Here is a 20,021-nt window from a genome sequence, read left to right on the forward strand (position 1 = left end):
AGCAAAGGGAAAGAGCCAAGGAATTGCATCTCAAACTATATTAATCAACAGCCACATAAATCAGGATACAATTCCTACTTGCCAAAGCCTAGGCCTTACAAGTAAAATACCATACCAACAGGTAAATACAAAATCACCTAAAACCTGTAGGGAGGACAGAATGTTGCACATGGATTGATGAGCCATTGTTGGTAAGGAGTATCAAACTCCTTTTGGAAAGCCTTTGTTGTGTGCTTTGCAAGCGTATTAAGTTGCACAAATAATATAAAACGATAAGATCGAATTCTACAGACACTATGCTTGTACTTAGAGTTATATATATATATATATATATATATATAAATGATGACTAAGCAATTAGGGATTCAAATCGAATTTTGTTCATTGATTAACTACAAATATAAACTAAAAAGAAGTAACTACAAACAAGGAACATGAAGGTTGAGAAAACAAACGCTTGACGTTGTGGTGATTTAAGGAATGTGTTGAGGACTCTACTTGCTAAAACTTCTCTTATGTAATCTTAATGGATATTTTCCTTCTTAACCTTAATATGATTATTACCTGCATCTATTAGTCTATTCTAATCAAGATTCCTTGAGTGAAAGAACCTAAACCACTTAATATCGCTCTCAATCCCTTGGCGATTGATTACTAAATGATTTGCATTAAGAGCATAAATGCTTGAACAGACTAAAGGAAACCATTCTATCCCTAAATATGACTCACTTAAGATATTCTTTTCAAGTTCTTAGCATATACACATTTTCCAATATTTATATCCTAAACAGTACATAAATATGGACGATCAAACCATGAGTATATAAATAAGCACAATAATGAATAATAATAACAATATTATATTAGAAGATAGTTTGAAATCATTATATCACAGAGAATTTGGTTATATAGTTCTCAACAACTGGTGGTTTTTTAGTCTTTCATTGTCATGAGAGACTTACAAAAATAAATGTGGGATGAAAGGGAAGAAAATGGAGAAAAGATGGATTGAAACGGATCGGCTAGAGCTTTGGAAACAGATTTTCCTTGCATCGGCTGCTTGCTTTCCTCTCCTTTTGTTTCTCTGCTTCTCTTGGTTTCCTTCGTGGCTAAGGAAACAAAATGTGTTTCCTTTCCTTTAATATGCCTCACCAATCAATTGGCCAATCAGAGCTCTCTTGTGCTCTTAGCGTGTCCGATTGGATCAAGTGGACACATGCTAAGCGTAGTGCTTAGCGGGCTAGCTTGGGTCGAACGTGTTTGACTCGTTGAGTGCGACACTTTAGTTTATTCATCATTTTTCATGTCTATGCTCTAACTCAACTCACACAAGATACAACAAAAATTACTCTAAAATCATTAATTTTAGTATCTTTTGAACAAAAATTCAGAAGCAGTTAAGTCTTATTATTTTAACACAAAATAAACAATAAAAGATAAAAAAATAAGATAATTGTTATGTGATTTCAATATACAAATAATGTATGAATAACATTTATCAGCCTTCAACTACGACCATGTAAAGAACAGGATCTTGTGCAACACCCTTTCTCGATCATACACTTGCCCTTTGAAAATGATAGCATTTCGAGCCAACCACAGATTGCACATGATGGAACACCAACCAACCACCATCTCTTGAATTTGCCCTCTAGCAAATCTTGAGAATGTTGCCTAAGGTGATCCTCTGCACATTGGGGAAGGGCAGAATTGGTTCTGGCTAAACAATGACACCTTTACCAAATAAGATGTGACTCCAAGCAAGTGAAAAACAGATGAGAAGTGTCTTTTACAACATTATGACAAACAGGGCACATAAGATCTAGATGTTGCAAATTTATGCCTCTTTTTACTAAGTTCAATTTTGTTGGGATCCTATCTAATAATATTCTCCACAACAAAAAAGACACTTTCGACGGAATTCGAATTTGCCACATCAATTTGAATGTATCAATCTCAGCGGTTCCAATTCAGTAAAGCCAAGTAAGTCGATTTAATATTGAACAATGATGAATCATCTTCTAACCATAACAATTGATCATCCCTGACCAAATCAAAATTAGCCTTTCCAACAAAAGAAGAAATTCCTCTACCAAAATCTTCTTGCACTCAAATCATTCTCTTCTCCATCTAAGCTCCCAAACCCCGTTGACTCATCATCCCAAGTTACCAATACGTTCCCGCTTATTCTCCGAGTTTGAATATAATCTTGGAAAAGTTAAATGACTTGTTTTAAAAAAATATTTTTGAGCATCAATTTGTTTAATATTTGAAATTATGTAGTGCATGAATTTATTAATTTCGAAGCTTCAATTGCCGTTTTGTATAAATAAATAGGTAAATTTATTTAATACTTAAAATTCCGTTTGGATGCATTATTTTGACTGTTCTTCTTTCAAGTTCTTCAGGTGAGGGCAGTGAACTCTGCTATCCTTGCTCCAGATGATATGTTTAATAGATGCCTTAGCTTGGTCCATTACCAAATAAGCTAGAACTTGCAGAGATATAATACATGGTAATAGAAAGTGTGTATTAATGGTTCTTGCATCAGTTAGCTTCTTTTTTAATCTCATTGATATGGAGTATCTCATTAATGCAAACTTTTGTATTCACAAATGGAATCCATTTTGCCTCATTTCATTCAGAATGTTACTTATTTTTCTTCGAACAAGAAAAATAGATTACTATAAAGAAAGTAATGAAATGGATTGTAACTCGCAAAAATCAATGATAATTCCCCTTATTGGAAAGAAGGATCACAGTCACAGATTTTAAACTTCAGAAATTGATAGGTATATATTAGATTATATTTTCAAGGGATTTATTTTATTTTATTTTATTTTTATTTTTATAATCAGCACCATTACCAAACTGCACCCAACTAGGAGGACATCTTGGGACCTCCAACTGATAAGCCATGTAGCTTTTAACAATAATATTAGTAAAAATGAGAATAATGAACTAATAGTAATATAAGAAGGAGAATCATATATCTTATATATAATCTTGCTAGAGTCGAGACTTGGAGATTTCATAACATAAAGCTTGCCTGAAAGGAAGACAAGAGTCCTACATAAAAGCTAATGTAGTTATGGAGTCTTGGACTCATCTTTTAAATCCTCAATGCGCATCCTTTTTAAAGGTATACTTTACATTCAGTGAAAGGAATCTAATGTGATTTGTGTTTTAAATATGCTAAGTTAAGCCAGTAAAGTCAGGGAGGAAGGACCAAGTTAGAGATATTTATCATAAAAAATAAAGATGTTAAGGAATATTTCTCAATGAGTACTCTTACCTAAAACTTAGATTCTGGCAATTTAAAATATGTTTCACTTATATAGTTACAAAGGTCTTTGTCATTTTTTTTATTTTATAAAATATGTTTTTAACATGGTTTTTGTTTTTATAACTTTTTAAAAATATTTTTTTATCTGTAAGAATCAAAAACATAATAAAAAATTTATAATAATTTATGTATCATATTCAATCAAGTGAATTAGACCCTTCATAAAATAATTTTTGTTAGTACATAATCATCATGTTAAATGTCATATCACCTTATTATCTTAAAATGATTATTAGTGTTGTCATTGAGTGTTGATAGAGATCATTTTAAAATTAATAAATAAATTTTATGAGGCCAAAACTAATGAAAAAGAAGAACATTTCAAGGACCTAAATCAAATAAAGGTATATTTATAGAAACTTTAAAATATATTTAATTCTTCCTTTTTTACTCTATTGTTGAAGAGGTTTGCAATGCTGATTCAAAGTTATTTCAAATATTCTTTTTGTCAACTTAAAGGTTTAGCGGATGTCCCTTGTTAAAAAAAATTGCTTGGTGGACTTGAGTGCGTACAGTACTATTTTGTGTTTGAGTTAGCAAATAGTAACAAATGGCGTACCACATGACCCCGAATGCATGCTTAATTTTGATTGCTGTTACAGAAAGTACCACATCACCCCTTCTCACACATCCATTCAGGAAGTACTTCTAGTTCATCTCATGGGAAAAGAAAAGAAGAGACAAGAAAAGAGATTCATATTCATTTAAGAAAACCACGCACCATACAATAAATGAACTCTCTAACGCCAAAACTAAAGAAAATAGTTTAAAGCACCAAAACAACATTGTTGTAGCTCTTGAGGTAAATCTGAGAAAGATCCTAAGGGATGTAGCTAGCTAGCTTCTCTGTAACATGGCATTTTAAACCACCTTTTCAGAATTCACACTGTCTTTAACATCCCAAAGAAATTAATAAAGAAATCTTGCAGCATCTCCATTAATTAATGTAGCATCCTTGCTTGGATAAACTCATTCCTAGTACGTGTCCCTTGGAGCACTGCATTTAAAACATTCCATTCTGCTAGCAAAGTTGTGCTCATTGCATCCTGATCTGCTCAATGATAAAAAAAGAGAGGAATAAATCAAATTTTGTCATAATATGTAACACAAGGAAACACTAACGAAGTGAAACATATTTTGCACTTAAGGGGCAACTAGTTTTCAAAGTATGCAAGTCCTAAAAGCAGTCAAAGAAAGGGGAAACCCAATAAAGATATGAGTTGCATTGCATGCCTATTAACACCAACAGTAGTGCCTTTTGTTTTTGTGGTGTTTGTCGTATTCTTTACACTTTAAAGACAGAAGGCAAAGGAAAAAGCACAAGAGATGTCCCCTAATGGTAAGACACAAAATCAAATGAATGACTGAGTCACCTGGTGCATATCCAATCACCAGATTTCCATCCAGGTCTTCCACTGCCACCAAAAGCTCTGGAGCGCAAGATGTCAGAACTGTTGTAGCTTCCAGCCAAGTCATCCTTGAAAGCACCACACTTGAAGCAGCTTGAGCGGCTAGCAAAGTTGTGGGCACCACAGTTAGCAGCAGCACAGTACCAGTCACCAGGGCGAACATCTGAGCCAGTTAAACCAAATGAAGACCCTCCTCTTCCTCCAAAGCCACCAAAATCAACTCTATCTCCATATTTTGCGTCCCCACATCGCTGGCATGAATCTCTTCTCTGAAAGTTCAGGTGCTGGCATGACCTGCAATTCCAGTCTCCTGGCCTGCTCATATTTTACTTCTCTGCAAAAATTACTGTTGCATTCACCAATCCGCATTAGAAAACTATGAGTATAAATTCATGAAACAAGTGTCAAATGTTCAATAAAAACTTGATGTTGCTTTCTCTATATAATTGTTGCCACATTATATATATGGTACATGTGTTTGTGTTTTGTAGTAGGCACTAGCTAGCTTGGTAGCATAATGCTTATTATAATATTGGAACAACAAATAAATAAATAAATAACTTAGTTAAGGATTAACTTCTCTGAAAGCTATGAAAACAAGTTACGAGGCTGACATAATGGAGCACTCTAGTAGAAGACAGATTTCATCACATTACTATAAATGTGACCCTCTGGAGAGGTTTAAAATACTGAAGAATTACATAGAAAGTTTTTGAAGATTAGGAAGGTGAGACCGAAAAAATATGGGGGGGGGGGTGGGGGGGTGGAAGGGAAAATACAAAGACCAACCTCAAGATAATACAGTGAGTTGAAGTATTAGAGATCCAGAAGCTGAAGAGGATTTGCTGATGAGGAAATGTGATAGGGAGGATGGTTTATATACTGGCAGAGACCACAGAAAAAAGAGAATAAATGGAGGGCCGTGTTGTGTTGTAGTACTTTTTAGTGTTGTTTGAGTGGCAACCTTGATAAATGGAATCAGTGAATTCTAAAGGAGGGAAAAGAGATAAAGGAAATTCGTGCTACAATTCCAAAGAGAGCACACTTTGAATTTTGAACATATACTTTGGCAGTGGGCTACAATTTCATTTTGTTTTGAAGTTTTTAATGGTACGGTAATGGGTGCAAAGTGCATATAGGATAATCATTTATTTGTTCTTCAACTCCAAAATCGGATAGAGGTAGGGTAAGGGGATTGATAGTGCTAGTTTGAACTGAACTAGGTATTTCTATTCTTTCATTTTTTTTTTCTTCTCGAACCTCCGGATGCTAATTAAAGTCTTACATGCGTTACGGTTCAAGCACAAAAGGTGCATTCAATTTCAAAGCACTTTCATATATAACATGGCCTCTAGGAGCTAAACCCAAGAGATTATTATATGGTCTAAGATCATGTAGTTTCTGCCAATTTTTCGCTTGACATGTAATCATATTTTTTAATTTACAGAAAAAAACTTAATAATGTGTTACATAAACATTGGTCTAGACCACATAATCTTGGACTATATAATAATTAAACAACAAAACCCTTTCGTCAAGAAAGACTAATATAGTAATGAAAAGACGTATACTCCATTTATAAGAAAGTTATCAGAATATGTTACTTTTTTTAAGCAGAACTATTTTACTTAGTTTCTGTTTTATGAACATGGATGCTTATGGCTTATTGATTTCTTATCTGCTAGTAATGTTATTTTCAGGATTAGTTTATGTATAATCTTAAAGATGAGATTGAATTTTAAATTTTTTCTTCATCATTAAAGTAATAGCAAAGTGACTCTTAAATTTACAAAGCTAGATTATAAAGAAAATTTCTGTTGGAGCCACATAAAATTAATTGAAGTTATCTTGAACAGTTGAACACTAAACTTACAAATTCTGAAAATAACATGAAATATAAAAGGCACTATAATATGCTATTTGAGTTATTAGGATAGCACAACACTAAATTAGCAAGCACTTTCTCATGGTCTATACTATAGCAGCTAGCAAGATAGCTAAGTCAAACAAACTCAAGAACCCACAGAAAGAGCATGTAACCTAATAGCACAACAGACAGAGTGTCCAAAGATCTCATCAATCAAATAAACCATGAACCCTAGAAAGTCCCTTTGACCACAGCATTTGGTTACTTGAATCAAATTCGAATTGTACAACCCCACAAACAGAATCCAAGCATACAACAAAAAGAAAAAATCAACAGTAGGAAGAAAAAAGAAAAAAAAGAATGTTGGCTGCCTCTGGCTAATTGGACAATGTGGAATCCAAGTCAGCATTTGCCACCATGTAATGAATATTCGTACCATTAAATCATATAGACCGGCCCACTAATTATCCCAATAACATCCACGAGGGGATCCAAGTCTCTTTCATGTCCATTACTCTTTGGGAATCAACAGAATTTTGACTGTCAATATGTTTCAAAAATAGTTTCTGCTTTACGATTGATTTTGAATATTCTTTTATTCTCTCATAAAAGTATAGCAAGGGTAGTAAAAAAAGGTTAGTGATGAAATTATTAGTATATATCTTGTGTATGTCTCATATTAATTTTGCAGTCAAGAATTTTATGAGGGACAAGAAAAAACTGGAACAAAAAATTGGAACTGTTGAGGCCATGGCTAAAATAATATATAGAAAAGATAAATGTGTCACTTATATATATCTATGTAGTTGTAGCTAGCAATGCGGAATGTAATTTAAGTGAAGATTGAAGAAGGTGGTGAGTGGAGGCAGGGGAAGCAAGATAGTATAACTTTGAAAGGTAGGAAAACAGACAAGAAGATTAAATAAATGGGAAAAAGAGAAAAGAAAAGGGAAATGGAGAGTTTCAATAAAGATAGGTGAAGGCTTATGATGGAATAACAAGTCTTCGAGGTTTCATTTTGACCATCTTTTGTATTCTTTTTCTATTCTTTGGTTGAAACACTGCTGCGGCTGCTGCTGAGCTATTTTATTCTCTCTCTCTTTTTTTTTTTTTTTCCTTCTCTCACACTAACCTCAGCTTTATCTCAATCTCTATTGAATGGTAAGAATGAATGAATGAGCCAAGCAAGCAAGATCTGGCCTCCATTCTCTTGGGGAAGGGTAAAGAGAAGTAGAGGCAAACTGTAAAGAAGAATAAAGATGAAGGGAAGTGGGCTGATTCGATTCTCCTTGGGAATCGTTTCCATGCAAGACCACGACCACATCATTTGCATTCTGCTATGTTTGATTGTGATTGTGTGCGTACTTTTCCCAAGCAAACATGATGTAAATACTTCAATGTTTTACTACTCATTGCTTTGCTGCTAAGTGCATGCTAACTATATCCTTAGACCTTAAATAGTATATAATATAATATTATAGCATATCTACTTTTTTTTTCTTGGCTCTATCACTTTCTTTCCTATTTTGTTAAAGAGAACTGTACAATGAGAAGATCATCTATAAGTCACATGGACATGGTTTGGTGTTGTACGTAACTAAGTAACTTAGTAGTTAAGCACACTAAATCTATTGGTAATTGTATGACTTCTATGGGGAGGAAGGAATACTCATTACAAATTTTATTTTTATCATTATCAAATAACCCTTTGTACTTCGCTACTCTAAAAGTGTGCCCTTTAAAAGATCCATTGCGATAGAATGCAAGTACATGTATAATAATAGTTCATGCAATTATTAAAATTTTTAATTATTATTATTTTATATTAATGACAACCCTGTGTTTAGTGGAAGACTTTTTTTTGTTGGAATTTTGTAGAAAAAATGTTTGTAAGTCTCTAACATGGTATATTCATAGCTGTAAAAAAAACATATTACTCCCTCCTTTATCCAAGTTTAAAATTATGTTTGTTTTTTTTTAAAAGACAAATCTATACTGTTTTATGCATTAATTATTTTTAAACTAAAAATACTCTAATTAAAAGAAGAGAGGAAATACATTGACAAAGAAGAAAAATGAATATTAATGACAAGGATAGTTTTTTTTTTTATTAATTTAAGAGAAATTTATTACTATAAATTAAATTAATTTTTTTTATTAATCTTAACTAATCGGATAATTGAATCTTATAAATTGAAAAAAAAGGGAGTATATTTATTATTATTTAATACTACTTGTGGTCTTATATGTAAGAAATAATTATCTAATTTATCAAGATCAATCAAAGTGATTATATTATTTAATTTGTCATAAATTTTAATTTTATTCCAAAATTATTCCTTACACTAATGATTTAGGAGGTAATTGTTTTTCAAAAAGTTAATTTTTCAACCCATGAGTATATTTTCTTTTGTTGACAACTCAATAAATGCACCCACATGAGAAGATTGGTGTAATCATTAATAGGTCTTACAATTAATTAGAGATAAACAAATTTAATCATATGTTTCTTATAATTAAGCTCAAGAAAATATTATCTTTTATTTTTTTATATTTTAGAACCAGATGTAGTATTTATTAAAATTATAAAATTACAAGCAAAACTCATTGAGACAAAAAGAGAGACCCACCAAAATTTATTGTAGTAATTTATAGTATTTTTTAGAGTCTCAATATTTATTTTTTGTCACTGTTGCCAAAAAACCTAATGTTTAGTTTTGCATTGAATTCCTCTTTCATGAATTCTAAGGCTTTGTTAAAAGGAAAGCAACAACTTGTAACTTTTATTCTTTAATGTAAATACAAAACATATGTGTCATATATTCTTTTCGTCTCTAATTATAAGATCATTTTTAAAAATTTATTTGTCTCTTTTTATAAGATCTTTTTTTTTAATTTCTCAATGCATTAATTATTTTTTTCTATATACCCTTATTTAATTATTCTCTCTTCAAACATTAATAAGAAACAAATGAAAGGATAATGAGATAAGAAAAAAATAATTTTAGAATAATAATATAAATAATTGACATATTTAATGTGATTAATTATTTTTCTTTAGGAACATAAATTAGTTGAAAGAGTTCTTACTGATAAATACAATAACTTTTCTTGATTCTAATAAAATAGTTGTAGATTTTTTTTATTTCACCACTATTTCTTTCTACTTCACAATGAATACATGCATAAATTAACTAAAGATAAAAAAACAAATAAGATTATAATTAATAAAAGCACAAATAATATGATTTTAAATTTTACAAAAAGACAGATAAATAAGAATAAAAGTTCTCTAAAAATTCCTATAATTAAAAAGAAATGAATGAGTATTACCTTCTACTTTCGTAATACACCCGTATACTAGAAATTGAAAAGAGTTAAATCTAATACTCCATATGTCAATGAGCAATTGCCAATATACCTATGATTTTTTTTTTTTATGTATATACTTGTGATTGTTAAATATGGAGTACGTAAAATAAAAAATAAAAATAAACATAAAGAGTTTTTTGTATGAAAAAATAATCCGAGTTCATCTGCATGCAAATTTTCAAAATCTCGAAGTCCAAAATGTAAGATTGTTAACTATTGCGAAATCTACAAGTACGTACTGCATGACCACTTGACCAGTCAATTAAGAGAGAGAGAGGATCATTTGCCTATAAATTTGTAAGAATTCATCCTCTCCTACAAATTCGTATTTCGCTTAAAACGTTCAAGTTTCCCAATTTTAGTTTGAGTCTCAATGAACACAAAAGTAATGTAAAAATAAAACATAAATATATTTAATATCTTAAAAATTTAAAACCTCTATTAATACTTCTAATTTACATGAGGTAGGAGGACGGTGTCAAGAAAAATGATTCTAAACACAATATACATGGTAAATGCTCGTGTAGAGGGTTGATGTTGCAATAAATTAAGATGCATTGATTTGAGACTTTAATCTTTTGATGTAACACTACCATTTGTAGGCATTAATTTGTTTCTCTTTACATGCCATGCTACAGTCAAAATGGGCTAGGTTAGTATTGATCCATCACGTGGTGGGCCAAAACAAGTTCATTTTGTCACGAGTTTTGGTGCATGAAAAAAATATTATCAGAAGAAATTACTAATTTGATTTTTCAAGGTGCGAGTTTCAACTTTCAACTTGTGAAACATTTCAATCCAATCCAGCTCAAGGATTGAACGGGTTATAAAAATATTAATCACTTTTTACTTATGTTATTCTGATTCAATTTACTTGATTTGTGGGTTGAGGCAGATTAGCCTAAGTCCAATTGGATCAACGTGTTGTTTTATTAGTTTTTTAAAATTCTATTTATTTATTTTGTTCATGAATGTCTTGGAAGTTTTTTATTTTATATTTTGTGTTTATTCTTTAAGTTTGTTATTACGAATTAGTGTGTTGCTGAAATTAAATGATAGTCAAGCTACATAACATAACCCACCAATTAATCCATTGGGGATCAAACCAAATTGTGTATTTATTGACTTATAAAAAAAGCTAACCGAATTAAATTAACTCACTTTGATACTATCTTAATTCTCAGGTGATTAACTTCTCAAATGCTGAATGGAAGTCCGTTAAGTAACAGAATTAAAAAAAAAACTATTGAATATATATGCTTTAAAAGTTGCCGCATATTACTTAGGATAGATTTCTTAAAATATAACATGTGATATCGAGCATGGCAGCATGCTTATCAACAGTTGTCGTTACCGAAAAAAGTGAGTAAAAGCATTGAACAACTACTTTGAGAATTCAAAGCTTAACAATCGGATCATTGGGTGGCTTGTTTTTGTTGTTTTCGTTGTTTATCCTCAGAGATAATGCTTTTCACTTGTTCTACCTTCATATAGTCGGAACTAAAAACCAAAATGTACGTAATCATAAAATTGGCTTGGTAAAAATTTAAATAAAAATTGGCTTGATAAGCCTCTCTATTATCGTTTCTGTGAAGCCAATTTTTTTGTTTCTTTTTTACTTATTTAAGTATTCTATAGTTTTTTTTGTGTGCCATAAAAGTGGTAAAATGAGAAGATATCCCAATACTGTTGAACAGATCACCAATAACATGTTGGGATTGCAAGTAGAGATTCATGGAGAGGGTTATTGCGCTTGAATCGTAGATAGTTTTAGTTCCAGCTATTCAAACTTTGACACTAGCAAAATTTTCTGAAAAGGATTGCTCAACAATTAAGGAAAGTAACCTTAAGAAAATTTGAAACTGTATATTTTTTTCTTGATTTATTTAAATCAATGTTATATCACACTCATGTTATTTCTATTAATTGAACTATTAGACCAAATTTGTATGAAAGACTTAGTTTTGATAATTATAGTTAAAACTTGCATTATAAACAATTTTTCAGAGAGAAATCAGGTGTTGAAGGACTAATTCAAGATGAAATATTTAATATTATATCTTTCTATAAATCCTCCTATTATCTTTATGGCAAGTTTTAAATATACTTTATACTTTTAAAACAATAAATATTTTTACTTTTCATTTAATACTTATCTTAAAGGATAATAGAAATATTTAATATTATTCATTCGGATAACAACTTTTCATATGGCAAGTGTCACTATCTGTCATATATAATCTTATTAAACACTTATTATTGACTATTAATAAGGAATCTGCTTGTAATTTTTATCAGTAGAGCAAAGTAGTGAGGATTGATTTACATAGTTTGAATGAGGTCATTAGTTAAACATTTGTTTTTGCTTCATAAAAATAAAAAATATACAAGCAGATGAGTCATGAATTCAATACCTTTGCGCCTCATACATGAGAGTTATCCAACAATGATTATATCATCATTCAACTTATGGCAACGTGGCAAAATTGCACAGGCTCATTGCTCCTAACCAAACGGGGCTCAAATTCATATCCATGGCCACAGAGGGGCACGTGTCAAGAAAATGGACAAGTGGTAGTCATAGACGAAGCATTCAAACCTCATCACGAACAAAAAGTGCTTGCCTTGCGATACCATAAGAAAAACCTTCTTCTATTATAGTGAGTGAGTGAGTGCGTGAGTTTCCTACATACACCCTTTGATTTGATTTGAAGAACAAAGATGGCATCCCATGAGCAGAGCTACAGAGCTGGTGAGGCCAAGGGCCGAAATCAGGTAACAAATTATAATATTCAATTCAACAATTCTATACTATTTCATGCAACCTCCTATCTTCATTCTTGTTTGTTCCTACCGTATAATTTTTATGCAATATCAATATAAACAGTTTTAGACGTACATTGTCATTACATAATAAATTATTTAATTTAATTTTTGGTTGGTTATTTTAAAAAAAATGAGAGATAGATTTTTTTTTTAACATATGAAAACAGTCTAGAAAGGGATTTAACTGTCACTTGTTGATGGATTAATGGATCAGGAGAAGACCAACCAGATGATGGGCAATATGGGGCAGAAGGCCCAAGCTGCGAAGGACAAGGCCCAGCAGGCAGCCCATGCTGCAAAGGACAAGACCCAGCAGGCGGCCCACTCTGTAAACGAGAAGGCCCAAGAGAAGAGTGGTCAAACTAAAGAAAAGGCCTCAGAGATGGGCCAGTTCACAAAGGAAGCGGCCCAGTCTGGAAAGCAGAACACTGGTGGGTTCCTGCAGCAGACTGGAGAAAAGGTGAAGGAAATGGCCCAGGGTGCTACTGAGGCTGTGAAACAAACCTTTGGTATGGCACCACAGAATGATGAAGACAAAGACTACTACCCAACCCAGCATGGCAGAGAATAGAATAGTACTAGTTTCTTAAATATAGTTTTCAACATAAAAGAGGGAGGGGAATGTACTCTATTATCTAGTTTCAATCTTGTCTTGTCAAGTATCCTAATGCTATCTATAATTTACCATTTAATCCTAGAGTCAAAAGTTTCCTTTTCCTTTTGATTTTCTTTTTTTTTTTGGGTGTGTGTGGGGTTTTCTTTAGGCGCATTACACTTCCATGGACTGTGGTGGCTCAAAAAATGTGTATTCGAAACTCAATTTAAGGCGGAATTGCTTTGCCTTAAACTCATCAAATTTTAGCGGATTACAAATGATAGAGTGCCAAGTAAAATGATTAATTTGTGAATAGTTTCATAAAGGATTGTTAGATTTAGATTTTGGAAGGTGGCTTTTGAAAAGGTTTTCTGCACAAGAAGTCATTGGAGCCATTGGCCAAGGTTTTAAACTGCTATTATTATATTTGCGATTGTAGAGACTTAAAATGTAGAAAAATATAGATAAATGCAGTTTAGTTGTGGAGGCTCTAAATTGCATTTTAAAAGCATACTGACCTGTAAAAAAAAATTCAATAATATTAAAGATGTTACTAATATGATTGAATGACAATAAAATTTACATTGTCAATACATGTAGTCACGTATTGTTTATTCTAAAGTTCACTTTTACTATATATATGATCACGTCACACGCAGAGATTTCCCATAATAAATGTGTTCTGTTATTCTTGAGGCTTCTCCTTCAGTTTATGCTTTATTTCGGATAATTTTTTTTTTCAAAAGCTCTATAAAGACACTGAAAAAATTATATTATCTCAAGATAAACTATAACCCAAACACGCTGAAAAATCATTGTCTTTATGATCGGTCGAAACATGCACAAAGTGGTAGTCAAGAAGTGAAAGACTAAACACATCGTAATACTTGAGTGTTTTGTAGTACAATATAGTATCAAAACTTCAAAACTGTGAAAGTGCTAGTTATATCAATATGGAGCTTCCAAGATATTGTAACGAATACATTAAAGACACTGCCAACTCAACCACATGCATCATTGCCAATCGCATTATGACATTTTGAAATGAACAAAAAGACCTTATCAATCTGACATATCATCATCACTTGCATCAATGTATCTGGCAGCATGAAATTGTTCTTCTGGTTGTTGTTCATCTGGGTCAGTTTCCATGGTATCATCAGATTCTTCATCACTACTATCCTTATCCTCATAGATAACTGGCACCATTTCACCTTCATCTTCCTCCTCGTCAATAGCCTGTTCCAAAAGAAACCACTAATAAACACAAGTTGATCACAGCTTCTGGTAACCATTTGTAGACAGCAGAAAGTGGCTTACCCCTATGTGAAGCGTGTCTAAACAACTTGAGAGTTGGATGGCAGATTTAAAAGTGGAGACTCTAGACTCAATCAGCTGCATGCACAAAAAAAAATAAAAAATGAAAGTGATTAAATAATGAAAGACCTATTGGTACAACATGATCGACAGTTAAAGGTCTTTCTACAACATGTCATCTACAAACTTTTCAAGAGATTTGTAGCTCCCATGTGTTAAAAATTGAATGCAATGCAGCTCATGTAATATTAAAGAAGACAAGTATGATGTTGATAAAATGATGATGCAATCTTCCAAACTAAAAATTGAAATAAAATTTCAGATGTATCTGGTGTAAGCTTGGATAATAGCCAATCCCTGCTTTAACAACAAATGTAAAAGCTGATATATAACTTTACTCTACATTCCTGTTTCTACAAACAACCTGAATCGTGTTTTGTTATTTTGTAGAAATGCAGCTTTGAATATACAGCTTGCAAGCTGTCTCAAATCTCATTAAATCAACAAATATGTAGTGTAACAATAGTTTAGAAGTGCTCAGCCTTAATCTGCACAATGGTCATTTAGGTAATTCTGAAGCAAGAACAACCATGTTGCCTCGTATTTTACATTTACCTTGGTCGTATAATCTAATGGCCAGAATTGGAAATATAGTTTTAAACTCACTGGATTAGGTGCTTATTGAGTGGATTCATCATTCGGTACTCACTTGATACAAAGAGTTCAAAGCTTTTAATGAAGATTCCTGGGACATTATTCCGCTCGCATGCTGTAGAAGTAGACACTTCAACCATGGAAGAGCACATGCCAAAATTGAACCCCTAAAACAAAAAGAAAGTAACATCTATTTAGAATTTATTTGGAGTCAATGCAAAATCTGATATAGCAAAAAAGTTATATTAACGATAACATAAGTTAAGTACATAAGGGGTTAATTATAATTGTTGATTGCTGTTCAAGCCACCGTAGATGGATATTGGATACTATTTGTGTTAATGTGGTGTCAATTTTGTAGCAACTTTTTTTTTATGTATATCCTATTTCTGTCAATTTTATAATTAATAACAGAAGTTTTTGAACAATTTCCTGGTTGCTAACTGGAAACTATCATCTATCTTGCCCATGCAAGAAATTTTAAATCAAGAAGTGGCCAATCATACAGAATACTCGTGCCAAATAAGTTAACTGAACATCACAAACACTAACAGGCGTATTAAATATACATTTACCAGATAATTATGAGTTTACCTAGATTCAATAATAGATATGAGAGAGTATAGAAGTTTGAGGACGTTGGATGTGTTCAACTGTGCAATTGACTTTCTAATAACCTGCAAAAGTAGTTACATCATGGATAACATATAAGAAACTGAGCAAGTGGACAATTTCCATTTAAATATACATAAAGTTCAATAGAAATAGGAGAGAAGGAGAACCTTCTCATCTTGTGTATACAAGCAATCTAGCAGAAGGGTGCGATCATCAGCATTTAATGCTTGCTTAAGCAAAACATGTACAGAGTCTGCACTTGGAGGCTTTGCTGGGACAGAAGATTCTTGCTCTATTTCACTCCTTGATTTGTTCTCATCCAGTAAACTTAGACTAGCAAGTTTCTCTCCCATTGTTGGCTCATTCAAATCGTCATCAAGAAGGACTCCTTCTGCAGCCTCATGTTGATCTACATTAAATACTAGTACAAAAAATACCAATCAATTCTTAAATGTACTCAGTTGGTGGGCAGTACTACTGCTCATCATGCCAAAGAGTAAATTTTACATAAATCAATATGTGAATGATTTTAGTAAAAACTATTAAACCAGAACATGAATTTAAGGAAATAAAATTGTCCTAGATCTTAGCATGAATTTTGTGGTAAAAAATATACTCTTTTTTAATCTTAGGTTCGTTCAGATTTCTATAGCCTATATGTTCAGAATTTTGTCATGCAAATCATATCTACACCAAAAGAATAGGTAATTTACAAAATTCAGGAACAAACAGCCGTGAATAAATCAGTAATATCAATTTCAGTGGGAACATGACCTAGAAAATGAGATCCAATAAAATGTTACTCATGTGACTAACAATTTAAAATATTATAGTTCTTACCTAAATCCTCCTCGTCAGTTGAGGTTGGTGGATCAGGATCAGATGTTGCTTGTCTTTTCTTAACTTTCTTGCTTTCCATTGGTATTGCTGCTTCCAGTTCCAAGTCAGGGGGGCATATATAGGAGTTTCAAAATTTTAGAGAATATGTAGGCTCAAAAAACTAATAAAGAAAAAAAAAATCCAAATTGAAAATTTGTAACATTTTATTCCATTTGGAATTTCAGGAGCTTGTCCATCAACAATCTATGACAAACAACTTCCACTGGAACAGGAAAAGTATTTAAGATTTTGTACTCCCAGTAAAAGAAAAAAAATTAGAATCACCTAGCATTTACTCAAAAGGAAGCAAAAAGGACAGTAAGAAAAGCTAAAAATGAGTTTATCAGACCTTTGCCAGAAGGACTGTCATGCTGCTGAACAGAATCAGTCTCATCTCCAACATATAATACTATATTCTCGCCTGAATTGCTAATATTTAAGACACTAAACTGTGGATGATCTACAGATCCATAAGTCACAAGAGCTTTAATCTGTTTATCTTCCTCTACAGGTTGTAATCTGGATGCAATAATCGAAGCATGCCTTTTCTTTGAACTTACACCATTTTCCTTCTCCGTTTCAACTATTTTGGTCTTCGTGTTCAATTTAGTTGGCTGTATCTGATCTTCGGAGGAAGCATTCAAATTCCATATATAGGCAGAACCTCTACCAGTAACTGCCAAAACAACTACATCTTCTTTATTGCAACCACTGTGGCAGTCTAAAATTAATGGAGGATGCCTTATGGGAAGTGTAGGACCTCTACCCACATTTCCTGAATTTAAATCACACTTCCAAACTTGAAGATGTTTACCCTCAAAATCTGATGTAACTAAATTTTTGGCATCACTCGATATAGAAATGAGCTGTACATTTCCCTGCTGAGAAATAAAACTAAAATTTAATGATGTTTTTAACTTGTAAATACAAATATTCATATCCAGAATAAGAAATGAAGATTACCAAATCATTAGGGAACTTCAGAATCTCTTTCCCAATTTCCCAGCTTATAATCCGCAGTCTAGAGCTGACAATAGCTAAATATTTTTCATCTGGAAAATAAGTAAAGAAGCAAGTGTCAATGGTCATGCAAGAAGATGAATGAATACGACGGACCAAGCTCCAAATGGAATTAGTACTCACCATTTGAGAAAGCCAGAGAAGTAATAGACTTTTTTGAGATTTTAAATTCCTTTAAAACCTCTCCTGTTTCAGTATTAACCTCGTATGCCACTCCATTATGTCCAACAATGCGAAGAAGACGTCCTTTGTTTGCAAATGAGAGTCCACAAATCCCCCTGTATGATGACAAGAACAATGTCTCACAGACCTGGCATTACTTATCATTTCAATCTCATATGAAAGCATAAAAACCAATATATGGAAGTCCACATGCAATCTCATATGAAAGCATAAAAACCAATATATGGAAGTCCACATGCAATCTCATATGAAAGCATAAAAACGAATCTCATAATCTGCATACTATATTTAGATTCATATACATCATAGACCAAAAATATACAAAAAAGTGTGGAAACATAACAAAAAAGAGAATGAAATGACAACAATACCCAGGATGGCTGGTAGTCAACTTTCTCTCACCAGTGGAAACATCAACAGCTATAACACTTCCATCGATTGTGCTGAGAGCTAATAAGCTTGTTCCCTGTTCTTTTCTATGCTAATTACAAAAGTGTGCAATCCACATCAGAGGGGAAAAAGGAAAGATTCAAGCATAAAAAAGCACTAGTGATTAAAAAGATTTTCCTAAAATCCCATACTACCTTTTCCCCAATGAAACTACATGCAATACAAGAATAATGAATATCATGATCTCCCTTTGATGGCTTCCACTCTGCTAACAAATGTCCAGTGTTTGTGTTCCAAATCTGAAAATCATAGGATGACTTTTTGTTATAAACCTAGCAATCTTACACGAACCAGAGTAAGTATAAATATAATCATAGAATTCCACTATTCAATAAAACCTCATTAGCAGCTGCAATGCATGTTGATAATTTAATCATTGTTTAAGCTCACTGATGATTGAAAGTATGTCATTCATAAATCTCATCAGGTACCATTTAGCAAAATTGGTCTCATGACATGAAGTGAAGTGAAGTGAAGGAGAAATTACTACATGGTCCAGGAGCACCACATGTCCATGATCCCAACCAATCGTCACATGACAAATAATTGAGATTTTCAATTTACGAGAAAGAGTTAATAAAACTAGGTTACATGTCAAGTAGAGATTTGTAGGGACCATGGTGGTCCTGTACCATGTAATAATTTTTCAAAGTGAAGACTTGTAGGGTATAAACTGCCAGAGTAAGAGTTAATTATGATCTAAGTACCATAAATTCAAAGAGTTAACAGTTATTCAAAACCATCCACAATAAGTGCCTCAAAGAGAACCATGGGCACTTATCCTGGAATAGTTCAGGAAAACTACTACCAAACAATAGATGTAAGGAGGAGGGGAGAAAAAGGTTAATTTACCTTGGCCACCTCGTTGGCAGACAGAATAGCCACAGAATCCTCATTAGGAGTGAAAGCAGTTAGAACATGTTTCTTTAATTTGTCCTTCACCATCTTACTCAACCTTCTTCTTCTTCCAAGTAGACAACTATGCAAAGGCACATAAATCAGACATAAAAAACCAGTCAGCACTAAGTAAAGATAACAACTTTGTAGTTATATAAATAAACAGACCAACTGGGTCGCTCAATCTAGCATAACAAGCACAAATAACTGAAATTTCAGCTACCGGAACAAACTGGTGAAACAAACGCAATAAAACATAAGACTTCACAACTTCCACATTTCAAATCATTTTTTTTTTCAAAATCATTATTCACACACAACATATTAATAAACAAAGGGATTTTAACTCTGAGGAGAACAGCATGGAAATATGAGGCAGAAGAACTTGAAGGAAATTTACTAAATAGAAGAGAAAGAAGAGAGAGGTAAAGGATAAAGATGAAAAAGAAAAACTAACCTAAACAAAACAGAAAACTATGAAAGGAAAACCGATCAAAGGAGAATGCTTCTGATATATTTCGTCTTCAGGCAGGAGGCTGCGGAGTGAACAACTGATGAAGAAAAAGGGTTTTGGGTTTTGGGTTTTGGAAT

The 20,021-nt window shown here is 32.5% G+C and overlaps 3 protein-coding genes across 6 annotated transcripts; 1 reads left to right on the plus strand and 2 right to left on the minus strand.

Moving 5' to 3' along the window:
• Positions 1-4,024: 4,024 nt before the first annotated feature.
• On the minus strand, positions 4,025-5,603 carry LOC100499847 (zinc finger Ran-binding domain-containing protein). The gene is made up of 3 exons (NM_001249913.2): positions 5,545-5,603; positions 4,720-5,101; positions 4,025-4,397 (listed from the first exon to the last, which is right to left on the minus strand). The coding sequence occupies exons 2-3, from the start codon at positions 5,076-5,078 to the stop codon at positions 4,322-4,324; spliced, it is 435 nt and encodes a 144-aa protein (NP_001236842.1). The 5' UTR covers positions 5,079-5,101; positions 5,545-5,603; the 3' UTR covers positions 4,025-4,321.
• A 6,939-nt stretch (positions 5,604-12,542) lies between these two features.
• On the plus strand, positions 12,543-13,690 carry LOC100792231 (late embryogenesis abundant protein 2). The gene is made up of 2 exons (XM_003529765.5): positions 12,543-12,769; positions 13,035-13,690. Exons 1-2 carry the CDS (start codon positions 12,716-12,718, stop codon positions 13,389-13,391), a joined length of 411 nt encoding a protein of 136 aa, XP_003529813.1. The 5' UTR covers positions 12,543-12,715; the 3' UTR covers positions 13,392-13,690.
• A 587-nt stretch (positions 13,691-14,277) lies between these two features.
• On the minus strand, positions 14,278-19,997 carry LOC100792757 (WD repeat-containing protein 43). Of its 4 annotated transcripts, none has more exons than XM_003529766.5 (13): positions 19,888-19,997; positions 19,386-19,512; positions 18,668-18,772; positions 18,455-18,564; positions 18,024-18,178; positions 17,844-17,932; positions 17,230-17,758; positions 16,842-16,928; positions 16,169-16,422; positions 15,981-16,063; positions 15,442-15,553; positions 14,736-14,810; positions 14,278-14,654 (listed from the first exon to the last, which is right to left on the minus strand). In XM_003529766.5, the coding sequence occupies exons 2-13, from the start codon at positions 19,476-19,478 to the stop codon at positions 14,478-14,480; spliced, it is 1,869 nt and encodes a 622-aa protein (XP_003529814.1). In that variant the 5' UTR covers positions 19,479-19,512; positions 19,888-19,997; the 3' UTR covers positions 14,278-14,477. The 4 variants fall into 4 exon arrangements, with proteins under 4 accessions (XP_003529814.1, XP_040873132.1, XP_006583130.1 ...); XM_041017198.1 differs by having other exon boundaries at positions 16,169-16,392; positions 17,230-17,761; XM_006583067.4 differs by having other exon boundaries at positions 17,230-17,761.
• Positions 19,998-20,021: the final 24 nt, after the last annotated feature.

Source organism: Glycine max, chromosome 7, assembly GCF_000004515.6.
Source record: "Glycine max cultivar Williams 82 chromosome 7, Glycine_max_v4.0, whole genome shotgun sequence".
In the NCBI taxonomy this organism is placed as follows: domain Eukaryota; kingdom Viridiplantae; phylum Streptophyta; class Magnoliopsida; order Fabales; family Fabaceae; genus Glycine; species Glycine max.

Excerpts from the sequence above, each read along its gene's own strand:
- LOC100499847 (NM_001249913.2), bottom strand. The coding sequence starts at position 5,078 with ATGAGCAGGCCAGGAGACTGGAATTGCAGGTCATGCCAGCACCTGAAC. Across the intron at positions 4,398-4,719 it reads GGTGATTGGATATGCACCAG|ATCAGGATGCAATGAGCACA; the intron begins GTGACTCAGTCA and ends ATCATTGAGCAG.
- LOC100792231 (XM_003529765.5), top strand. The coding sequence starts at position 12,716 with ATGGCATCCCATGAGCAGAGCTACAGAGCTGGTGAGGCCAAGGGCCGA. Across the intron at positions 12,770-13,034 it reads AGGCCAAGGGCCGAAATCAG|GAGAAGACCAACCAGATGAT; the intron begins GTAACAAATTAT and ends TTAATGGATCAG.
- LOC100792757 (XM_006583067.4), bottom strand. The coding sequence starts at position 19,478 with ATGGTGAAGGACAAATTAAAGAAACATGTTCTAACTGCTTTCACTCCT. Across the intron at positions 14,811-15,441 it reads CTTTGAACTCTTTGTATCAA|CTGATTGAGTCTAGAGTCTC; the intron begins GTGAGTACCGAA and ends TTGTGCATGCAG. Across the intron at positions 14,655-14,735 it reads TAGACACGCTTCACATAGGG|GCTATTGACGAGGAGGAAGA; the intron begins GTAAGCCACTTT and ends CTTTTGGAACAG.